General features: G+C 39.0%; 1 protein-coding gene across 2 annotated transcripts; it reads left to right on the top strand.

The window, feature by feature from the left end:
• The first annotated feature begins 657 nt into the window (after nucleotides 1–657).
• Nucleotides 658–6,967, top strand: LOC110889524 (mitogen-activated protein kinase kinase kinase 1). Of its 2 annotated transcripts, XR_002563641.2 has the most exons (10): nucleotides 658–1,844; nucleotides 2,029–2,113; nucleotides 2,211–2,273; nucleotides 2,995–3,152; nucleotides 3,345–3,417; nucleotides 3,502–3,561; nucleotides 4,733–4,843; nucleotides 5,242–5,462; nucleotides 6,389–6,443; nucleotides 6,549–6,967. XR_002563641.2 is itself a non-coding variant. In XM_022137070.2 (9 exons), the coding sequence occupies exons 1-8, from the start codon at nucleotides 919–921 to the stop codon at nucleotides 5,431–5,433; spliced, it is 1,668 nt and encodes a 555-aa protein (XP_021992762.1). In that variant the 5' UTR covers nucleotides 658–918; the 3' UTR covers nucleotides 5,434–5,462; nucleotides 6,389–6,905. The 2 variants fall into 2 exon arrangements, 1 of the variants encoding a protein (XP_021992762.1); XM_022137070.2 differs by having other exon boundaries at nucleotides 6,389–6,905.
• The last annotated feature ends 11,321 nt before the right edge of the window (nucleotides 6,968–18,288 follow it).

Below are 18,288 nucleotides of genomic sequence, written 5' to 3'. Positions count from 1 at the left end.
TTCACGCTGACTTTAAAGTTTGGCTTGGGCATTCTCTCGAGAAATCATACCGCCGACTACCACTTGACAGGCCGTTGTGCCACCACAAGGGCTGAATACTCTCTGATATAACACACGGTGGAACGAAACCCAGATGGGCTCAGAACCTGACACCTCCTACCACTAACGACTAAGGGTGTCCGGGGCACTCTCGGTGACTCCATGCGGTGAATGCTTTTGCCGAGCGGGTACACCGACACCATCCAATGTTTACCGCGCGGGGACTTAAACAATCGGTGTGTGTTCACCGATTGAGAGAGATGTGTGTAAGAGGGGGTGATTGGTTTGAGTGCTGCCACCATCCAAACTCCACCAATCATATTTTTTCCTTTTTCTTATAAAAAAATAATTGTGCGAGTGGAGTGATGCCAATGTTTGAGTGCAAAATGAAGACTTAAGAGAGGAGTTGACGTGGCATAACCTGATTGGGTGTGTGTAAAAGAGAGGACTCTCCTAAGAGGGGAGTGCCCCTCTCACCCTAACTCAATACTTTTATACTCATGATAAAAGTAAAAAGTGAATACTAGATGTAGAAAATCAGATCATTGATTGATGCACGAAAAAAGAAAATAAGGAAAACTTTTTCCATGTGGGCAACCGGAAACTTCATTGAAATAAAAGTAGAAAATAAAATAAAAATGCGTATGTCTTCAGTGTTTGTGATATTTTGAAGCCACCACACCACACACACACACCGCCACCGCATTCTTCCCCTCTTTTGACTCCAACCACCGTTTACCCCCTCTCACCACCGCCGGAGTCAACCAATTTCTCACCGGACCACCACTCAACCACCCTACCAATCACACCACACCTCAATCGCTTAAACAATCTCAAATCCGATGAGTTAACAAGATCTATATTCTTCTATACCTCTCAATGCATCATTTGTCTCAATTTCTCGTCATTAATGGCGGTTCACGCAAGAAGAAGAAACCGTCAGCCAAACCGAAGCTCGAGCGGATGAATGCACGGAAGAATTTCGACTACGAGGCTCCAATCGCGTCCACTTCGTCGGAAGACTGTTGTGTATGGTCACCGGCTCTTCGAGGTTCAGGTACTCAATTAGTTGATATTCCTACGAGTTTTCGGATTGACGGAAGTGATTTAGGTCAACTTGATGAAGTTTATCGTAGCTTAGGGTTAGAAAGTGCCGAAGATTTAGGTATTCCTTTGGATTCATGGAATAATAGTAAGATCCGGTCTAGTTGTGATGCGGTTTCTGCCTCTCGTTTAAATTTACAAAGTGATTGTGATTCGACTACGATTGTAAATGAACAGCATGAGGAAGAATTGAATGAAATTGTTGAAAATCGATGTGATGAGGATATAGTTAGGGTTTGTTCTGGTGATGTTGTTAGGGCTAGTGGTGGTAACAGAGCTGGGAATGGAATTAAAGGTGTGCGGCCTCCGGTGCTTTCGCCTCCGTTAATTCCGCAACACTTGTTACAGCATGATGCTGGATGTGAATGGGATAGTTTAAGAAATTTCACTTCTCGTGAAGGTTGTTCTGGTAATGTGAATGAGCAACGGTTTAGCTTGTCGGATGAAGAAGAAGCTGGTGTTGAGGATGTTGGTTTGAGGCTTGAAAGGGCGAGGATTTCGGCGTCTTGTTCTTTTTCGACTTCGAATGATGATGATTCGTCTAGTACTACCACGGAACCTCCGTCAAGTGTGTCGCCGAATGGGGTTGGGTGTCATATATCTGCACATGGAAGGTTTAGGCATATCACGATTACTCACTGGCAGAGGGGCGATCTCCTGGGGCGTGGGTCGTTTGGATCGGTCTATGAAGGCATTTGCGAGTAAGTATGATGTTTGAGTTTCTGGTTTACATGCTTACTGGCTGACTTCCAAGTGCCTTGAGACTTTAAGCAATGAGCCAGCTTTTAAATTGTAGTCATTTTAACAAAGCTGATATCTGATGTGAAGGACACTACATGTGCAAACTGATCACATTTTGATGTTTACACATTTTTCTTTATGCAGTGGTGGATATTTTATTGCCGTAAAGGAAGTCTCTTTGCTTGATCAAGGGGAACAGGGAAGGCAAAGCGTTTCCCAACTTGAACAGGTAAGCAAGGCGCCAAGGCTTGTGTCTTGTACCTACTATTTTAGCATCTCAATTTGTATTTATCAGTTTATGATATGAGATCTGTTTATCTTTCTAGGAAATTGCTCTTTTAAGCCAGTTTGAACATGACAACATAGTACGATACTATGGGACTGATAAGGTATTTCTTTTAAGCTTTCACTTTATTGCTTTCCTAGATTGTTCATGAATCATGAGTCATGACAGCATTCTAGATGATATGTCTGCCCTCTTGATGCCTCAATCCCACTCTCTCCTAGACCTAGACTAGGGATAATGATGGAGGATGTTAATAAATACTTCTTCATGTGTTAGCTTGATATTTGATAGTATCCAGACAATATCGTTATGTGTTTGTAATCTATAAATGAACATTATGTGAATGTGTCTTTATTTTCTGCAGGAATCAGTTTACATAGTCTTTTTGAAGTAATATTTATACAAGTCATCCTGTTTCTGTGTCACTGCCACTTATGTAGATTACTAGGGTCTAGGGTTGTAGCGGACAAAAAGTTAGTTGGCAAAATAACTGGACTGTGTGCCAGTGCCACTCTACTTCTGAGGCCTAAACAGGATGAGACATTATGTTCATAGAGTATTAGACAGTAAATTTATAGCCATAGTGGTGAATTACTGTTATAAGTAACCTTTATTAAGAGCTTTATGGGGACTAATTGTCTATTCCTCGTATGATTAACAAGTTGTTAGTTACAGTTGATGATTTTTAGCGCTGGGATGCGTATGGGGTAGGAGTGAAGCCCACTTAGATACTTGTTGCAGAATTTGTCTACAAAATAGTAGCTTTTTTGTCCAAGATATTCTTGCACATCCAGTGAAGTTTTTTTATACTTTGTGTCTTGCAGGATGACTCAAAGCTGTATATATTTCTTGAGCTTGTAACAAAAGGTTCTCTTCTAAGTCTCTATCAAAGATACCATCTTCAAGATTGTCAAGTTTCCTCATACACACGCCAGATCCTACACGGTCTGAAGTATCTGCATGACCGTCGTGTGGTGCACAGGTACTGCAACTGGAAACCTACTATTTTTATATTAAGTTGTATATACTTTTTTACCGTGTAAGGTTTTCTGCATCTGTATGTGAACCGAACCTTGTGCTGTTGGAGCTTTTATGTCTTGCATCTATCTGCCACATCCGACTGCCAAATATCCTATTGATCATCTATTTATCTTACATTTTGCTTGTTTTTCAGGGATGTAAAATGTGCAAACATATTGGTTGATGCTAATGGCTCAGTAAAACTTGCAGATTTTGGGCTGGCAAAGGTTCCTTTAATCTTCATTTATTTAGTTAAGTTTGGTCGCTATATTTATGTATCTCTTGATTAAACTTTTCCTTGTCTTATATAGGCCACTACGTTCAATGATGTGAAGTCTTGCAAGGGAACTGCATTCTGGATGGCTCCTGAGGTTTGTCTCGTTACACACACACACACACACAATCTCGACTGTGGAGTACTTGTATTTTTTTTCATGAGAACTTGTTACCAGAAAGGAGTACTCATATTTGTGAATAAACAAATTAGGTCCTTGTGGAGGACTGGTCATTGTGATTGATAGATGATATACATATCAGCTTTTATTATGAGTGAATTTCAAGGATTGTCCTTTATCTTTATACCCATTTTCAGGCGCTGTCCTTTATGTTCATAATTGACGAGTTTTGTTCTTTATCTTTTCATATCATACACGTTTTGTCCTTTAGGCCTAACCCAGTTAGTTTTTCAGTTAAATTTGGTCATATGCTTTGCACATGAGGGTATTTTTGTCAATTCAAAGGTAAGTTCAATGGCAGATTTACAGCTCAAAGCTTCTGCAACATTTGAATTGATAAAAATGCCCTCATGTGCAAAGCACATGACCAAATTTAACTGAAAAAACTAACTGGGTTAGGCCTAAAGGACAAAACGTGTATTATATGAAAACATAAAGGACAAAACTCGTCAATTTTGAACATAAAGGACAATGCCTGAAAATAGGTAATTGGGTATAAAGATAAAGGACAACCCTTGAAATTCACTCCTTTTATTATTATTATGTTCTTTTTCCAGGATAGTTGTTCAAATACCCAATTCGATGTAATGGAACATTAAGAATTCAATGTTAAATATGTATCGATAGTAATAGATTTGATGACAGAACAAAAGTAGAGAAGTAGAGAACCAAATTTTAAGTTCTATTATGTTTAAGTAATTCTGTTCTCGTTAGTCGTTACACGAGTATGGTAAGTTTACACTCTTGTAGCTAGCTATATACGTTAGTTGATAAATACTTTACGTTTAACTTTATGCATATTTTGAGCTTTTAGGATTTGCTAGAACATACAAGTTAAAACACAATATTATTCTCTGAATGTAAACAGTCACTTAAGATTCTGGGACCACACCTAATGCAGTCTTATTTGACATTCAGCCCTTCATAAACGTATCTTGTTTTCAATTATGTCAAAAAAATATGAAATATGCAATAGTTTTTTTACTAGATTCAGTAGTGTTAAAAAAATTAATCTTTTATTTTCATCATTCATTTTAGATATGTTTAAAGGCATTAATTTCTCATTATGAGTCAATGAACTTTGCAGGTTGTTAATAATAAAAGCAAGGGGTATGGACTTGCAGCAGACATATGGAGCCTCGGTTGTACGGTCTTGGAGATGTTGACACATAGGATTCCATACTCTCCAATGGAATGTGTGCGTACTGTTTCTTTCTTATTTGATATTGTTTTTATTTCTTCTGTGAAGTATATGTGTGTGTGTGTGTATGCACGTTCAGTACACAACCAATCTTAACTACTAAACCGCAATAAACACTTGTACTTTAGTGCTGACTAGATGTAGCGGGCCAGAGAAAAGGGGCGGTTTGGCGGTTAAATAAATTGATATGTGTATCAAACGTCCCTCTATAAATTGTGCTTTATCTCATATATAATATTACGACAAAAATCATCGGCAACGGTAAAAGGGTATTGAAAATCACCATTGGTTAATGCCTCTAAACAAGATTGTCTACTACAGTAAAAATTGCATTTGGTCATATAACTATATAAGTAATAAGTTAACTGACAGCGTCTTATTGTTATGATAAACAGATGGCTGCATTATTTAGAATTGGAAATGGTATTCCTCCACCGATTCCGGATAACCTTTCAAAAGAAGCAAGGGATTTCATATCTCAGTGCTTTCGTGTTAATCCAGCAGATCGCCCGACTGCTAGTCAACTCTTGGACCATCCATTTGTTAGACGGCCGCTTCCTTTGTCCACAGCAAGTTCAATTTCATGAAGAGTAATCAAACAAGATACAAGAATGAGGTATTCTTATCCATATCTATATCTGGGGTGATTTACCAGCAATACCCTTTCTTTACTAGAAAAAAAAAAACAAAACGATTCAAAGATATTGGTCCTGTTCGCCGGTTTCGACGAAAATATTGAGCCGAACCAATAACTATAGTTTTGGGAAACGATATGCCAAACGGGCCGGGTTGGTGGGTCGGCCAACAGGCCCGTTAAGTAGTTAATGCGATAAATATCGGTCAAGGACCGATATTTGAGATATCGGTTATCACCGTGGGATATCGGTAATTTTAATATCATGCTAATTTTGTGTATATATCAATTTAACACTAACAATTCAGTATACTATCCTACCATTAACAAATTAACCTTTTGCAACTTGCAAAACACTAACAATTGTAGCAAGTAGGAACTGACTAAGACTTAAAACACTAACATTTAACAATAACAACTAACAATTAAGACTTAAAACACTAATAGCAGCAATAAAAAGAAAGATGAATGGTAGAAATAAGAAGAAAGGTACTGATATCGAGAAATCGGTGATATATCGGTCCAATATCGTACCGATATTCAGACAGATATTTTGCTCCGATATCTCGGTAGGGGATATCTCAGTAGGGGACCGATAACCGATATATCACTGATATATCGGGATATTAACTACCGTTAGGGTATTCGATTTTGGTGTTTTGAACCGGATTGTTAATTTCTCTTCAAAATCGTTAGCATGGTTTGAAATTTTTACTTGATAAATATGGTTATGAATATAATATATATGCTGATAGGCCGTTACTCTGCCAAAACCGAACCAGTACATTTTTTTCGATTTGGGCGGTTTAGTCGGCTCCAACGGTTTAGCGATGTGCAAATCACCCCTCATATCTATTATTTGTATATATAAGATTCCAACATAATCTTCGATGCCTTTCCTGTGACAGTTGCAAATGCAAAGTCCGATGACGACAATTTCTTTGTTCGTGTCTCTCTTGGGAGGTATATCTTCTGATGCTGTGAGGAACCTTTAGCGTCCTCCGGCATTGTTGTTTAGTTTGTACATTAATTCTTTCAATTGGATCATAATTTGGTTATTAAATGTAGTTTAAAATGTAAAAAGAATGGCAGTAAGATTAAGTTTAATCAAGTGATGATTAAGAAGCATTAATTTGTAAAGTACACCAATCTCCACCATTCAACGCCGACCTATTGATGAAAACGGACTGGGCATCTATGCGAGATTACCGTTTACGACTCGGACATCGACTAGAGTGATGGAAACCCGAACCAGGACACGATGTAAGTGTTCTATTTGCTACATCTTCATAGTAACCAATCAATTGTTTGTGAAATGGATGTATGAGTATGTATGTATGTGTTTATGAAGATAATGAAATAGTTAAAGAGGTTTATTGTATTAAAAAATGTAGCCAACTTCGCGCTGGTTTTTGTTTCGGGCAACCGTTAGTTTTTGTGTCTTACTAAAAACCACTGAATGTTGAATCTAATGTAAATTGTACTTAGATATTACTTTTTTACATCGACTCTTAGTGAAGGATTAGGTGTGTAAAAGCCGAACATGTAATTGGTATAGATTTTAGGTCGGTGTTTGTGATATCTGAGCGTTTTATAAATTTATAAACTATTAGAGTCTGATTTTGATTAAAGATTACAAAGATACAAATTGTAAATGGTGTCCTTTAGCTTCAATAGGTAGTGGACATCACTAAAGTTCATTTGTTGTTACATTTACATCATTTTCGCTAACTGATGTCAACTTTTTCAGTCTAAAATTGTTGTGTAAGCTCATGTTTTTGAAATCCTTGTACAAACAAGTAACAATGGTGGCTTCTCGCCACTCCGTTTGACGCATGTTGCACGCTTTAAAAGTCTTTTTTTATTACCGTTATGTAATTTTGATTTATTATAAGGAACATGGTTGTACGTATGTAATAATACAGTGACACACGTATGCAGGGTTGTATAAGGAACGTGGTTGTACATATGTAATAACATGCAATTCTAATAGAAAAATTCAACATCGGTGACTTGAGAGGCGAGAGCAACTGTCGCGACAAGGAATTTGAATTAGGGTTTATCACTAATCGGTAGATGCGTTTCAATTTTGGATTTCGGGTTTGGGTCGCCTAAGATCCGCGTTAAACCATAAACGCTAAACGCAATGAATTGGATGGGATGCTACCAAAGTGACAAGTGGTAAAAGTGACCTAAGAATTTGCCAAATGACAAAAGTTTTATCGTTTTAATAGAATAGTATATTACTAGGTTATAACCCCGTGTATTACACGGGTTGAATAAATAATTTTATATACTAAATAATAAAACAATATATCTTTAAAAACCTTCTTATTTGCACAAGTTGAATAAATATAATTTTACATGTTAAACAATAAAAAGTTATATATAAGAACAATATTGTACAAGTTGAATAAATGTAATTTTATATACAAAATAAAAAAGTTATATCTTTAAAACCACGTGTATTACACGAGTTGAATAAATGTAATATTGTTTACCAAATAATAAAATAATACATCTTTAAAGAAACTCATTTATTACACGGGTTGAATAAATGTAATTTTATATACCAAATAATAAAAAAATTACATCTTTAAAAATATGTGTATTACACGGTTTGAATAAATGTAATTCTCTGTACTAAAGAATAAAAAATATATATCCTTAAAAAACCTCATGTATTGTACGAATTGAATAAATCTAATTTTATACATCAAATAATAAAATTACGATTTTGGCCCCTTGGTTATATCACTTTTACCCTTTTAGCCCAAAAAAGAATTTTTTAATATCTAAGCCCCTAACGTCTTTTTTTCTAACCTTTTTTGCCCATAACGTCTTTTTTTAACCCTTTTGGCCCCTAACATTTAATTGATGGGGTTAGTGTTAGGGGCCAAAAGAGTTAGAAAAGAAGACGTTAGGGGCTGGGCTCAGATGTTAAAAAATTTTTTTTGGGCTAAAAGCGTAAAAGTGATATAACTACAGAGGCCAAAATCATAATTTTCTCTAAATAATATTATAAATGAGAAGAAGACTAAACTAAATAATAATTATCCATAAGATATTAAACTAAATAATATTTAATAGTAGGGTTATCTATAATTAATTAGAAAAAATTAAATTAAAATAATAATTATCTATAAGAGGTGCCCTAATATGATGACAAGTGTCCCAAAAGTGGTTTCTTTTATTATATAGTATAGATATATCATTTTTTATTATTCAGATTATTTCAAGAATTTTTTTTTTTAATCTTTTGAACTTTTGATTTTTTTTGGTATTGTTCTCCTTTTATTTTAATTTCCTTTTCTTTTACTTTGTACGCTCTCCGTATTTTTTTTAATCTTTTGAACTTTTGATTGTTTTTTGGTATTGTTCTCCTTTTATTTTAATTTCCTTTTCTTTTACTTTGTACGCTCTCCGTATTTTTACTTGTTTCGGGTTGAGTTAGAGGTATTCCTCAGTTGTGAGTTTGGGCCAGATTACCACGGGAAATCCATTTTGCCCATCCTTTTAAACATTCTATCCAATTCATTCCCTTTTAGACTATGAGGTGTGGAGAGGCTTGGGTTGGAGGCATTGCTCGACATGTGGCGAGTGTAAGATCCACAAGGTAATACTCAAAAACTATGGGTGTGGCGTGGCTTAGCTTGGCGTAGCCAGCCATGTGAATTTTTTTTTTATTCTTTTTGTTGTTTAAACTATTTAAAATTTCACCCGCTAGTCTTATATTCTCGCTCCTAAAGTTCACCCAACGGACAAACCCCTTGTTTCCTTAAATCATTCATTAAGGGTATGTTTGGCAAAAGTAGCTGTGAGCTGGTAGCTGTAGTTTTTTAGATATATTTGGTGTTTGACACTTTGACAGAGTAGCTGGAGCTTTTAATAAAATGTATAAAATAACCAAAATAGACATAACTAACAATTTAAAAAGTTTGTGCATTAAAAAGTTCATTATCTTTAGAGGTTAAAATAGTCATTTTTTCTCTAAAAGCTTATAGCTCCTTCTAAACGCTACTGATAAGAGCGTTCAACCAAAAGCTTCAAGCTCCTAACTTAAATGCTTTAAACTCCTTGAACCAAACAAGACTTTTTAATGAGTAGGAGTTTTTTCTTAAAAGCTTAAAGCTAGAAGCTCCTAAAAGCTCCATACCAAACATGCCCTAAAGCTTTGAACTATTTTTTTTATTAAAGCTAACAAACTGGTTCTACGCGTTGTCCATCAATGGTTGACCATAAATGACCTAATGGGTTAATTAAGGATTCACTTCCAACGCCCAAGAAGCAAAAAGTTTTAAAAAATGTTGAGTCGTCTAGGACCAAGAATGATCATGTGGTCAATTACAATATCTCCTCAAGGTTTCTTGCTTTTTGTACGATCTTAATGTTTTTTCTTCTCTCTGATTTGTCACTATTGTAATTAACCGAAACCGAACCATTACTGATGACGGGGGTAGCTCAAACCTTAATAACCTGATTAGAGACACAACAACTTAAAAGGTTGAAAGGTTAAAAGATTCGGAAATAGTCCAACGGTCAGGAACAGTAAAAAGGACAAGCACAGTGTCCGGTCACATCAACACTTAACGTGTGAAACCTTCTGCCCATCCACAACCAGAACATGTGGGAGAGCACACCCTTTTGTCCGCAGGTCCAAACCCTTCAACCCCCAAAATGGGCAAACCCCTCACTGCAAGCACAAATTCACTAGTCACGGGTTTCTCCTTTGAGAAACACCTTCCCCTATAAAATGCATGCCATTCCACCATGCCATTCACTCCAGGATCAGCAGATGTCACTCTAACTCTCTGATTCTCCTTCTCCCTCTTGAGAACTAGCTTCATGCTTGCTTCTCTTCTTCACACTAAATAATTCATCTTCTCCAACGATCGCTTTCTGGGCTGATTTCTAATCAGCTCAAGATCTAAGGAAGATAAAAACAATACTAGTGAACCTCTCTCCACGTCTTGCAAACGTGGGGGGACCCCACGACCTGCGTTAGGCTAATCGAACCCCTGAACCCTTTTACCCCAGAGATATCGCTACAGGCCTTGGTCTATTATTTGTTGCATCAACAAGTTGGCGCCCACCGTGGGGCTACGCCGCTTACTTTATCTTAAAGACCAGTTGTGTAGCTCCATTTTCTCTTTACATCATGTCTGAAAGCGAGTCTCTCGGTTAGGTAAATCAGGTGCCTAACAACACCGATCTAACACCAAATTCGGGTCGGATCTCACCGGTCCTATCTACACCTCTTTCTACTCCCGGAAGTACTCCATCGGGATATGTTCCCGGAGTTCACTTCTTTTCAAACACAAACCCATCTCGATCAGGGGTTGCACCTACTCAAATCGATGTAATGCATACACCGGAACACATAGATCTAACACCCGAGTGAGTAGCTAGAAATTTCTTACAACTGATATCTTTTCTCAACTAGCGTGTGAGCTTAGAAAGGGAAAAAAAGGGTGAGAATAATACTAAATTATGAGGAGTCTAAACCCTCATTATCACATGGCCCTCCATCTCTTCCTTTTAGCAGCTCACGTTCAGCCACATCTTACATTGAAGCTGGTCCTAGTGTGACAGACCAACCATTCAAGCCCTTTAGCTTTTGGGGAGGCCAGGTCCAACCGTTTTTCCCTTATTTACCTCCCAACCCGTTACAACCGGTGCACCTATGGGGCATAAAACCACTCTTGATCAATCATGGCAGTCACCAGCTTCAAGTGTTCCCCCTCCCATTGCTACTTCGTGAAAACAAGCCATGGCCACCCGACCTTTGGCTCGAGGTGCGGTCATGAGCACATCCATGAGAATGCCTTATACAGTAAGCCTTTAAGGCTTTAACTTTATGACACAGATAATGGCATCTTTTATGAGTACCATCAGAAAGCCTTTAAGGCTTTAACCTTATGCCCTAGCTGATGACAACATTTCCTTTGCAGCACGTGAAAACTGGACGATGACACAGAAAGCCTTCAAGACTTTAACCTTAATTTCATCAACCAAGTGACAACCACTCACCAGGGTACCTCAAGCGGTAACCCAGCTTCAAGGGTAATAAAATACCTCTCAAAACCTTACAAGCCCAACAACTTGTCTTGCTTCTCCCAACAAGTCGTTGATTACGAGTTTCAAACCTAGATAAAGATGCCATCACGGTACTGAGGACCACCTCCAAATCTTCGCCGGGACTGCAAGAATTGAAAAATGACCCAACTCCGAATGTTGTCTCATGTTCATGCAAACCCTTGAAGGGCCTTCTGGCATATGGTTCAATGACCTTCCTGGACGAAGCGTTCAGACCTTTGACGATCTTAGCAAAAGTTCCCTATAACAACGGAGGCATGTCAATGACGCCACGGTAATCTTCCAGATCAAACAACGTGATGATGAAAGTCTCAGAGACTTCATCAAAAGTTACAAGAAGGAAGGTTTAACTTACGCTGATGAAAAAATTAGGGTCGCATGGTTCATGAATGCTAAATTCCAAATATCTCACAAGAGACTTCAATAAATGCCTGCCCAAAACCCTTGAAGAAGCACTCAAAAGGGCTAAAGCCCACATTCGAGGAGAATAAGCTTTATATATATCAAAAAAATAAATAAAAAATAAAAATAAAAAAACCTCTTAACTAGAGCTTCCAGTATGGCTCTTATGACAAACGGTTCAAAGGTTCGGATTCCAGAAGGCCTGAAGGCCGGAACCCTCCAAGCCGAGAAAAAACCATATACTTTACAACCTTAACCAAGACTCCGCACGAGATCTTGGCAACCGAAGAGGTAAAACACAGCTTCCGCCCTCCTCAACCTTTGTCAAAAAAAAAACAAAAGATTAGAAAAATCAAGCTAGTATTGTGAGTTTCACGAATAGAAAGGTCACCATACCAATGATTGCTTCCAACCCAAAAAGAGGATCGAAGAAGCCGTCAAGTCCGAACTGGCTCACTTGGTTGAAGGGGTCAAGGGCAAGATGGTTGAAAAATAAAAAGTAGGAAGCGAACATGGTCGACCTTGAAAACAAAGCTTCCCACAAACGCCATCATTTTAAGGCATGAGAACGTCAATATGTTTGTTTCCCACCATCAGAAGGAGAGTTGCTTTCAAACCCTCTGGTGATGGAATCCAACATAGGAACGATCAAGACACAAAAGGCTTACATTGACACCGGTGCAACCACCAAAATCATGTTTGAGAAAGGCTTTAACCCTCTCAGCGACGATGAACGTTCAAAGCTTCAACAGTCTGAATCCTCCATCGAAGGTATCGCAGACATACCTATCAAGCCTTAGGCCAAATAACCCATTATGTTTGTTCAACGAGAGAACAAGGGGACGAACCGAACAACTCACTTCTGCGGTGATCAATATCCCTTCCAACTATGATATCATCATAGGAAGGCCAGGGCAAGGTGTGTTTCGAATGGCAGTTTTAGTTGGTCAAGGCACTGTGAAGTTTCCCACTGAAAAAGGGATAGCAACCCTTCAACCTACCCAAGAAGCTTTTGTGGTTGAAGGGGAAAGCTCAAGAAAGGACGAAGATGATGAACAAGGGTTGAACATAAACCCAAAATATCCTCAACAGGGGATAAGGGTAAACACTAACCTTTACAATGAAACCCTCTCATAACTTGAAAAGCTGCTCTTGCACTATGTATTTGCTTGATGCCCCGAAGATATGACCAGCATCCCTCGTAGCATTGTTGAAACATGAGTTATGGATCCCACCTGATGTTAAGCCCATTATACAAAAGAAACGGAGTCAAGCCCCTAAAAGAAGCCTTGCAGAATGCCAAAAGATGGAAAAGCTTGTTCTAGCCGGAACCCTTCGAGAGGTCAAGTATCAATCATAGGTGGCCAATCCGGTAATGGTTTAAAAACCCGACAAGTCTTGGAGAATGTATATCGATTTTAAAGACTTGAACAAAGCACGCCCAAAGGATTGCTACTCGCTGTCCTGGATAGACCTCAAAGTTAACTCACTCACGGGCTTCTCGTGTTTTCTTGACACCTAAAAGGGTTACCATCAGATCCTAATGAAAGAAGAAGACAAATAAAAAAAAACTGCATTACACACTGATAAAGGTATATTTTGCTACCAAAAAATGCCTTTTGTTTTAAGAAACGCAGGTGCCACTTATCAACGCCTGGTTGACAAAGCGTTTACCGAACAAACTGGCAAGAACATAGAAGCTTATGTTGAAGATTTGATTATCAAGAGCAAAACGGAATACCAAATGCTCAATGACATACAAGAAACCTTCCAAACCTCAAGAAAGATAAACATGAAAGCTTAATCCAGTCAAGTGCTTGTTTCTAGGGCACATCATGGGGAAACAAAGCATAAAAGCCAACCCTCAAAGGACGTGCTAACAAGAAAGACTTTCAATGGAAAGCTTACAGCTTTGAAGCGTTTTACCTCAAAAGGAAGCCTTCAACCAAATGAAGCAACACTTGGCTTCACTCCCAGCCATTTCGGCTCCAGAAACAGGAGGAACGACCTCTATCTACCTTTCGATTGCTGAAAATACCATAAGTACGGCTCTAATCATTGAACGAAACAAAGTTCAGATACCCGTTTACTTTTTCAAAACTTCAAAATTAGCAGAAATCAAATATTCTTCTTTGAAAAAAAAAACTTGCTCTAGCCCTAGTCCAAACGGCTAGAAGGCTTCGAAGGTACTTTCAGTCACACCCGATACAAGTGATCATTGACTAACCAATTAAGAATGTGCTTGAAAAAACAAGAAAACTCCGGACGATTAGCCAAATGAGTTGTGAAACTAGGTGAACACAAAATCACCTATGTCCTGAGAAAAGTTGTCAAAGCTCAAATCTTGGCCGACTTCATCTTGTAAGTCCCTAAAGAAGCCATAACAGAAGTTAATACAACTGCAGCTGAACCCTCCAACCCTGATACCTGGAAGCTCTTTACCGATGAAGCTTCCAGCATTGAAGGGTCAGGAGCAGGGCTAGTTCTAATTGATCCTAACGAATTGTAATTCACGTATGCCCTTCGTCTTGAATTTCTGTCTACAAAAAACAAAGCTGAGTATGAAGCATTGATTGCTGGGCTCAAGCTTGCAAAATATGGGTGTCAAAAGGCTTCAAGTCTTCACAGACTCGTTGCTTGTTTCAAACCAAATAAGTGACAACTACATAGCCAAAGAAATGGGGGTTCAAAAGCTTCAAGTCCTTACAGACTCTCTCAAGCTAAGACAATAACAGCTACATAGCAAAAGAACCCAACATGTATTAGTACCGAGAGAAATCAAAGGAATTGATGAAAACATTTCAAACATTTTCCATCAAAAAAGTTCCAAGATCTCAAAACAAGAGAACTAATGCACTAAGCAAACTTGTATCTCCTATGTTTGCCCACCTCACCAAGAAGGTACTAATTGAGGTGTTAAAAACCTCATCCATCCAAAGACTTGAGGTTCAAGACGTGATCACTAAAAAAGGGCCAAACTGGATGACTCCCATTGAAAGGTTCCTCAAAATGGTGAATTACCTAATGACCAGACTGAGGCTAAAAGGGTTTGTATCAAGTCAAGGCAATATGTGTTACAAGGAGATATCCTTTACAAAAAGGATACCTTGCACCACTACTTCGATGCTTTGGCCCAGAACAAAGCCAATATCTGATCAAAGAGGTTCACGAAGGGATATGTGGAGCTCATTGTGGCCCAAAATCGGTAGTGTCAAAGTTGATGAACCTCGAACACTTTTGGCCTTCCATGCATCGAGATACCTCCGAACAATTGCGAAAGTATGAAGCTTGTCAGTTACATGCTCCGGTACCCAAAAGCCTCAAATATGACCCCGTTCCCATCTCCTCGGCTTGGCTATTTCACAAGTAGGGAATAAACATCGTTAGTCCATCCCCACTAGCCAAATGAGGAGTCAAGCTCTTATTGGTAGCCGTGAACTACTTCACCAAGTGGCCAAAAGTAAAACTATTGGCAAAAATCTCAGGGAAACAGGTCATTGATTTCGTTTACGAAAACATAATCTGTCGTTTTGGGCTCCAGGGGTACTAGTCACGGATAACGGGAAGTAGTTTGCTGAGAAGCCTTCTAGATCCTGGTGTAAGGAGTTCAGAATAACCCAAGTATTCAGCTCAGTAGCTCACCCACAATCCAATGACCAAGTTAATAGGATAAACAACAACATTGTTGAAAGGATTAAATCTCGATTGGAAAGATACGACAACAACTAACTCGAATAGCTTCCCAATGTGCTATTGGAAATTCGAACAACCAAGAAAACGAGCCACAAGAAAACACCCTATAGCCTAATGTTTGGATCAGAGGTTGTAATCCTAGCTGAAATCGGAGTTACAACACAAAGAACATTTAACATCGACCTCGAGCCAAATAAGAAAGAGACGATGTTGAATTTGGAACAACTCGAATAGGCTCGTGATTAAGCAGCCATACAAAAAGCAAGGTACAAGCAAAACATGGAATTGCATTACAATACACGGGTGAAGCATGAACACTTCAAGCCTGGGGACCTCGTGCTTCGAAATAATGAGGTCTACAAGAAAGAAAGCCAAGGAAAGCTCGGCCCTAAGTAGGAAGGGCCATACACTATCCTTAAAGCCCACAAAGGGGGATCATACAAGCTGGCAGGTCCGCAAGGTAAAAAGCTTCCCCGCCATTGGAATGGCAAAAACCTTAAAAGGTTCCATGTTTAACCAAAACGTATTACAAATAGTTCCCAAAAGTTGTTCTATTCCCCTAGTAATCAAAGTACTTTCAAATGAATGAACGATAAATCAAAATTTGTCTTTCTATCCTATAATCAGGTTGAGAACCTAGCAAGAAACTCCATGGCAAGGGCCATGTAAGGGGGTGAGCTCCCATGCCACATCGCTCAATAGGTTCAAGGGTTGAATGGACCTATATAAGGGGTGAATTCCTAAATCAATACAACTCCATGAGACTCATAGAAATATTAAAAAACATGTCTCATAGACAGGTTTGAACAGCCTACACCAAATGTTCCTTAAGCCTCAACATTGGCTTACGAACCAAAAAGACTCTAAGTGAATGTCATACATAGGATAGAGGTTGTATCTTCTTGTTAAAAATATCCTAAGGCTAAGTGACTGCAGCACTGAACCCTTTAAGGTATAAATAACAAAAGATGCACCACCCAAAACAAAGACAAAAATACAAAACCAATGAAAACACAAGGGAGTAATCAGAACAACACAATAAACATAGCAAGATAAGTTAAAAATAGCAAGGGCCATACTGGCCATCAAACATAAAACATTGTCCACAAGCCTTCAAGGCTTTAACCACCAAGGGATCTAGACGGTTCCTTTAAAATAAAAAGATGTTCAAACAAACAACCCATAACATGGTTCGACATGCTAAGAAAGCTATGAATTAAGGCCTCTTCTTCACTTAGCAACGTCAGGGATGGTAGACTTTGGTGCATCATCCTTCTTCGAACCTCCATCATCTTGGGTCTTTTTAAGTCTTCCTCTTTTTCCTCCCTGCTGCACCCCCTACCTCAGAGGCTTCAAGGCTTGAACCCTTTGAGCCCTCACCACCTTCAGAACACGTTTCCTCGCTATCTCTAAAGTAAGGACGTTTCTTCGAGAGGGACTTCAACACTTCATTACAAACAGCCTCATTAAGGCCCTTGGGTTTTAGCTCTTGCAAGACAGGCAAAGATTTACCATAACACTTGGAGACTTCACCCACATAAGGGTAAACCATATGCTCAATCTTAAAAATTGTTCCCTTGAAGACTTTGAAGGCTTTGGGTCGAAAAAGAGAAGACTTTTCCTAAGGCTCCCCAGGTTCACAAAGCTTTGTAACCAGCAAACAAACCTTGGTGTCTCACATGAGCAAGAAGCTTGGTGTACACATCACCCAAAACTTTGTCGAACTCCAACGAATGGAGAAGATAGGTAACCACTTGCTAGAATCCATGCTCGATGAGCCGTTTATTATCACCAGTTGCCTGGGAAAGTGAAGCCTTTAACCCTTCTTTCTCCTCCAAGGAGGCTACTTCTGAACCTTCAAAGCAGCCCTATCAACCCTGACTTGAACCCTGTCAGCTTCCAAGCGTTTTTCCAACTCAACCATCTCAGTCTTGTGCTGGGAAGAAAGCTCATCAATCCTCAACATCAGCTTTTCTCCCTCCCAGCATAACCCTCTGCCTCCTTCTTTAGAGTAGCTAGTGAAGCCTTCATCTCATCCCTCTTCTTCGAGAAGACATCATATTCTTACATCCTCTTGCGAAATCGGGATACACCCTCTGGAAGCAAGGCAACAAGGTTACAAGCACCCATTACCATTTTTCGAAATCATCAAGTCATCATCCATAGATGAGCAAGAACCTCGAACAACAGGAGAATCAAAGTGGGTAAGAACATCCTCACAAACGAATGAAGGCTTGAAGCTGTCACCAACTATGACCTTCCAATCCGGCACATAAACCTCCCCTGGATTAACATTGGTGGAACCTTCACCACCCTTCCCGGAACCCTCCAAGCTCACAACCTTTTTACCCGCCAAACCACCAAGGGTCGTCCCTTGTCCTTGTTGATTTTCCCCAACCCCAACTTCTAAATCATCTGAAGCCTCTATGTCATTACTTAGTTCCACTGGCTCAGAAGCCGATGGTTGGTCAGTAGTCTTTATCAAACAGCAGCTCGAACGACGAGTAGAGACCTTGGAAGCACCGACCCTAGTAAAGCCTTTGACATTTGGAAGGTTCACATAACCTGAACCCTCGAACCTGTGTTCAGCACCTCTGGCAACAGCATCTTCACCGGG

The sequence above is a fragment of the Helianthus annuus genome, chromosome 11, assembly GCF_002127325.2.
Source record: "Helianthus annuus cultivar XRQ/B chromosome 11, HanXRQr2.0-SUNRISE, whole genome shotgun sequence".
NCBI lineage: Eukaryota > Viridiplantae > Streptophyta > Magnoliopsida > Asterales > Asteraceae > Helianthus > Helianthus annuus.
Note: the sequence above shows the minus strand (reverse complement) of the source record. Positions and strands in the feature narration are given on the sequence as shown.